Here is a 6,503-nt window from a genome sequence, read left to right as displayed (position 1 = left end):
GGCTGACTTACAACCATTCTGCCAAGATGAGTGGGCCAAAATTCCTCCACAGCGCTGTGGAAGACTCATGGCAAGTTATCGAAAACGCTTGATTGCAGTTGTTGCTGCTAAGGGTGGCCCAACCAGTTATTAGGTTTAGGGGGCAAACACTTGTTCACACAGGGCTTTGTAGTTTTGGATTTTGTTTTCCCTTAATAATAAAAACCTTCATTTAAAAACTGCATGATGTGTTTACTTGTGTTATCTTTGACTAATATATAAATTTGTTTGACGATCTGAAACATTACAGTGTGACAAACATGCAAAAAGATAAGAAATCAGTAAGGGGGCAAACACTTTTTCACACCACTGTAGCTAATGAATGGATCTTTCGCTGTCAACCAAAACTAGACACAGAACTGTATCAGAAAGCTGGTGTTGTCTTTACAGCATCCTGCTGGTTTTCAGCCCTGTAGTGTGGAAATAACCTATATCTACTTATTAATGGTTTAGATTAAACTTTCTGAATATGTTTTCATCTGCAGCATACTCTTGGATTTTCTACCCTGACTGTAACAGGTTTTAGAAGTTAGGGAAAACTGTATATAACATTTTACATTGCATTTAGATGTTTACTTATAAAGTTATATCAGTGTACTCAAATATAATGATGCCATTGTTCTCTGTAGGTCTTAACCTGGGGGATTTTTTTGACAGCACTATCACCACCACCAAGGCCCCATTCAAGGTCCCTAAAGGCACCAAGGCCCCAGCCAAGCCTAAACCAAAGCCAGGTGAGAGAACGCAGTCCTGATGTTAAGTTGCAGTGTAAATTAGGATAATGTGGGGCATTTATTGTCAGACTAACTACTTACAATGTTGCAATTGGTGTTGGCTTCACATTCAAATTTAGCCTCACATTTATGATCAACTAGTCTGTAGCAACAGGCTGCAGTTCTTTACTGACCAAGTAGTTTGTTAGTTCACATAAACAATTTAATAATATTGGCTGTTGATTTTTATGTATGTCTGCATAGTCAGTACAATAAAATACTGTAGCTTAAGTCAAATCTGAACAACCACATCGCTTCAAAGTAAGCGACGCTGATCTTTTTTTTAGGCTGGTCGAGATACTGTACAAGTCACTTTATTTTGCAATAGCTTTGCTCTTTCACCTTTACAGCTGGTGCTGACCTTGACCTCAGTGATGCCTTAGACGCCAACAATGATATTGGTGGCAAGGATAAGAACAAGGGGCAGGGAGGTAGGTGGTCCAATGATTAAATAAGGAATTCATGTGGGATGGTGGAATTAAAGCCAAAATGGGTAGAATTTTAAAATTTTATCCTCCAAAAATATATGGTATCAGAATAATGTCATGATTAGTTTTTGAAATAAATTATAGTAAATTACTCATTTCTCACAATTGCATGTTAGAGAAACAAATCTGGAAAAAATACGGTTACATTATTTACATAATTTGCATTATTAGGGCTGTCACTCTTTCAAAACATTACTTTAAAGTAGAGAAATAATAATGCAATAGTTCCTGAAGAAACTGCGAGGGAGCGCAGGGAACTATTGCATCTCATGCTGCAGTTACTTGGCTTTAGTGGGGTAGTGATGGTAAAAGTTGTTCACTTACGGAGCTGTTCACTTAAAAGATTTGTTTGCACTACCAGCTTATTTATTCTCCCTTGGAAAGTTGTCTACTTCCACTATTTTATGAAGTCATAATGTTGAAAGCTGTCATAATTAAAAATCACCGGTTTATTTAGACTTTTCTCATCGAAGTCCAGGTGGATGGAATGGATTTGAGCATTTCAGTTGATCTTATACACACTTTGTGTTTGAGCCAGATAAGTGAAAGCACAACAGTAGTTTCACCACCTTCAGTTCAACAAAAAAATGTATCACAACAAGGGGTGATTTACTATGAATTGTCATTTTGAGTTTCTTGTTACCCTTTTGACATTTAGTGATTTTATTCTTCATTCTCGGTGCATTGTCATCTCTGTCTCCTCTTTCAGGTGGATTTTCTGACACCGATCTGATTGATGTGAGTAAAGACGATACCTACAAACCTGACAAAGGCAAAGGTAATGTCTCAGCTTTTATAGATACATTTAACAGTTAAAACAAATGTGAAAATTGACTGCTATTTTGTTTGTATAGGTGGATATCCAAGTGGTGACCATGATCAGGTCAGCCAACATGATGATAACAATACTGGTGAGATTTTTTTTCTATTTATTCATAAATGTATATCTGTTTGGCTACTTGAGCATAACGCATATCTGTGTTTGTGTGTTTCCAGGGACCACAGCAGAGGTGGGCACCATTGCAGGAATTGTTAGTGCAGTTGCTATGGCGCTGGTGGGTGCAGTCACTAGCTACATCTCCTACCAGAAGAAGAAGCTGTGCTTCAGTGTACAACGTAAGGTTTTTACATTACAGTCATATTGTAGAGTTGATGACAATGTCCCTTGGGACACACAACTACAGACCCTTTCAGACATGCATTCCTAACCAGGGGTTCATTTATGTCAGAACAAGCCGGATGCGGCACTTCTCAAATTGTGACCGGCACCTATTTTGATAGACCTGGCACCTTATTTATATATGAATAATATATACATACAATGTCCAAGGTCTAATACTTTTGGTACAACTAACCTTTTCCAGCAGCACATTAGACTAAAATTAGAATGATAAATACAATAAAAACAGGCAGTTAGGCTAATTGCATCACAACATAACCAGATCATGCAGGTCACACTGGGTCAGGTGCACATTCAGTGTAATGTTAGTTAGCTTCAGAACAAAAATGCGATGGTGGCATCAGTTGCAGTACTACATTAGTGATAGTAGTTACTGTTGCAGTTAGTAACAATAGTAATGGTGGCAGCGATAGCACACTGTTATTATAGCATGCTGTATATTAATACAATTGTAATAATGTCCTCTTGTCCTTTAACAGAAAGCCTGAATACTGACATGGTTAAGGCTGAGAACCCCGAAGGTGTGGTGGCTGCAGAACCACAAGGTAAACACACTGCTACCGCACTCTGCTCACATCTGCTAGATATTAAGTTCCAATCTCATCTATTCCCATAGTCCAAATATAACAAATATACAGCAATATATTTTCATAGAAAACACAGGAAATATACAGACACGGCATTTAACTATGTCTGAAATACAAACCCCAATTCCAATGAAGCTGGGACATTGTATAAAATGTAAATAAAAACTGAATACATTGACTTGCAAATCCTTTTTGACCCATATTTAATTGAATACACCACAAAAACAAGATATTTAATGTTCAAACTGATAAACTTTGTTGTTTTTTGCAAATATTCACTCATTTTAAATTGATTTTGCTGATTTTGTTGTTACTCTGGAACCCTACTTTCTCTGTCTGTATATCTCAAACCGTCACTTCTTTAGTTATATAACATGTTGTCAAAGGACTGCAGCTGAAAATCAGATCTCTGGCAAACACTGACTAATCTATTGAAATGTTGATTGACTGTGTGTTCTATTATGAAAGGAAAAAAAAACAAAACACTTCCTCATATTACCTACCGATTCAGTCGAACATCTCTTGTTATTCTGAAGTAGATGAATTTGATTATTCCTGTTTGTGTATTATGTCTCTGCAGTCCAACAGACTCTCCTGGAACCACCCCATGCTGAGCCTCCTACTGAAGAGAACGCTGTGTAATACACAGTGGTCACCCACCTACCTGTACTCTTTACCAAGCACCCCCACCTAGTCCCTCCAGCACACACACACACACACACACACTGTTTTCATTCCTTGTGGGAACTTTACATTGACTTACATTCATTTCCTGTAGACTTATCCTAACCTTAACCATAACCACTACTTGCCTAACACCTAACCCTGACCCTAACACCTAACCTCGCTCTAACCTTAAACCATGTTGACACCCTAAAATTTAGTGATTTCCTTGTGGGGACTAGCCTTAGGTCCTCACAAGGATGGCTGAGTCTCCACAATGTAAGTGTGTTAACAGGTTTTGGTCCCCAAAATGTAAGAGATACAAAGGCACACACACACACACATAAAGTATCAGCCTCAATACAAGATGGACCAGGGGTGGGCAATTCCTGTCCTCAAGTGCTACTGCCCTGCTTGTTTTCCACCTATCCCTTCCCTACCGACTGCTAATTACCTGGATCAGGTGTGCTGAGTCAGTCAGAAGCTGAAAGATGAAGGTGGCGTGAGGAAAGACAAAGTGAATTGATATCATCCAGCTTCTGATTGACTGAACACATGTGATCCAGGTAATCAGCAGTGGGTAGGGCAGGGACTGCTGGAAAACAAACAGGGCAGCGGCACCTCAGGCCTGAAATTGCCCACCCCTGGGATAGACAATATACACCAATCAGCCATAACATTATGACCACCCGACGGATGAAGTGAATAACTTTGATTATCTCGTTACAGTGGCATCTGTCAGTGTGTGGGGTATTTTAGATAGCAAGTGAACATTCAGTCATCAAAGTTGATGTGTTGGAAGCAAGAAAAACAGGCAAGCATAGAAAGTCAATTTTCACTTCTTTAGCATATTTTTATCACTGAATGGTCGACAAATATGTGCTCTTCCTGGCAGTAGAGCTATAGAAGCAACCAGATTCATTCAAGATGTGCTGTAAGCCTCAGTGACACGAGTGTACACAGTATGAGGCAGGTGGTCATAATGTTGTGGCTGATCAGTGTTAGTATGTAGCTGATTCTGTAGCTCTGTGCTGCAGTAGTGTGGCTTTGCAGACCATCTGCACTGAATGTGAACTATAAACTGCTATAAACATGGCCATCAGTGCATTGAACCTTGCCAAATGTAATGGAAAATATTAATGTATTGTTTATTCTTTGAAAACCACTGACTGTTTACTTAAGCATGTGATTCCTTCATTATGAGTTAGGGCTTCATTTATAGTGTTTTTTTCAGAGCTTCAGACACTGAATTTAGACTAATGGAAAAAAAAATCACAAAATGTAGTTTAAATTGGAGAAAAGACCTGGGCATGTGTCAAGCTCCTCTGAGTTCACAGAGTGCCAGTCACTGTACAGTGAACTGTACTGTGGACCAGTTGGTTTACAGATTGAATTTTGGGACTGATGTAGGGACTGGGCAAACATATCATAATGTTATAACAATGGCTCTGTTTCCTCATTCTGATACATAACTGATTATTTGTGACAAATCATAAATTTTACTTTTTTCGATGCATAATGATGGTAATCAAATAAGCTGTAAACAGGAAAAACATTTAAAAAAAACCCATGACTTGGAAGTCTGCTTTTGGTCTTCACACGTGTAGGAAGTGAATGAGTAATGTTTAATAATAGCCCCCAGATATCTTTTAAAAGCCTTGTAGCAACTGATCATGTAATCTCTTTTGAAATATGATAAAATATATAAATGGCCAATTAGCAGATAATGTAGTAATAACCGGTAGCCAGTTACTGCTACTTTACACAGGAAGTAACATGTTAAACGCATTAAGCCAAGATATTGACTCATAGAACTGAAGTTACATCAGGAAATAATAATACTGACTGACAATATAATTCTATCTTAGATTAGTTTCCCAACAGATGTTTACATTCGGCACCACTTGGGAAATGTATTGCTTTTGAAAGGGTTTGAGTAATACAGTCCGTTAAGTAGGCGAAGTACATTTTCATAGAACTGGACTTACAGCAGGTAACCACTGTTTGCATCATGGGACAATTACATCATTAGCTGCTTCATGATGCTTCATTTTTATTCTTCTGAGTTGTCTGTCTTACTATACAAGGTTGCCTTATTCAGATTCAGGATTGTTTGCAGTGGGAAAATATAGTGACCTACACTTTTTTGTTGACTTACAACCTTTGACCTTGTGTAGTGTAGATGGGTTAATAATGACATTTAATGAGCCTTTAATGACGATGCCTAATGAAGAAAGTCTGGAGAAGTCTGGTTTTTTGAAGTGGTGAAGGTAAATAATTGAATTGAACTGAAGATACAGCTGCTACATACTATATGAAATTCTTTGTGCTATGTTTTATTGAGTTAGCATTGAGGTGCCAGTGTGTACAAAAGCACTCTGAATAAATTTTTTCCCATGGTGACCATTATTTTTATCATTGTGAAAAATTCTATAGAGAAAGAGTACTAGGACAACCTGAGTGAAACAGCGTAGATAATGAAACAGGGTAGTGATCAGAATAAGCATTTTTGGAAGCTCCAGGTAGAAGCTGATTAAAAACAAACAAAAATGAACTTTTTATGAAAGTTACACCTAGTTTTTTCTTTTTCAAAACGTATTATATGAGGCCTAACAGTCATGATGAATGCATTTCCTTGCTCATATAACATTTGCAAATCCATTTATCTGTTCATTTTTTAATGCTAATGGATAGCTGAGTAGCTTACATATCCACTGGGCCACCGAGGTAGGAATGTGAGTCATGCCAAGGAATCTTAATTACCAGCCAAGTC

At 38.0% G+C, this 6,503-nt stretch overlaps 1 protein-coding gene across 1 annotated transcript in view; it reads left to right on the top strand.

Moving 5' to 3' along the window:
* The window catches only part of cd99l2 (CD99 molecule-like 2), a 19,061-nt gene extending 15,225 nt beyond the window's left edge, over window positions 1-3,836 (top strand). Inside the window, exons 6-12 of the mRNA XM_020594863.1 lie at window positions 669-773; window positions 1,163-1,243; window positions 2,010-2,078; window positions 2,155-2,211; window positions 2,297-2,416; window positions 2,960-3,025; window positions 3,648-3,836. Of these exons, the coding sequence (XP_020450519.1) occupies window positions 669-773; window positions 1,163-1,243; window positions 2,010-2,078; window positions 2,155-2,211; window positions 2,297-2,416; window positions 2,960-3,025; window positions 3,648-3,709 (560 nt within the window). The 3' untranslated portion in view covers window positions 3,710-3,836. The remainder of the gene's footprint in view (window positions 1-668; window positions 774-1,162; window positions 1,244-2,009; window positions 2,079-2,154; window positions 2,212-2,296; window positions 2,417-2,959; window positions 3,026-3,647) is intronic.
* The last annotated feature ends 2,667 nt before the right edge of the window (window positions 3,837-6,503 follow it).

The sequence above is a fragment of the Monopterus albus genome, unplaced genomic scaffold (assembly GCF_001952655.1).
Source record: "Monopterus albus unplaced genomic scaffold, M_albus_1.0 scaffold25.1, whole genome shotgun sequence".
NCBI lineage: Eukaryota > Metazoa > Chordata > Actinopteri > Synbranchiformes > Synbranchidae > Monopterus > Monopterus albus.
The sequence above is the reverse complement of the archived record's forward strand: the minus strand, read 5'-3'. Positions and strand labels throughout refer to the sequence as shown.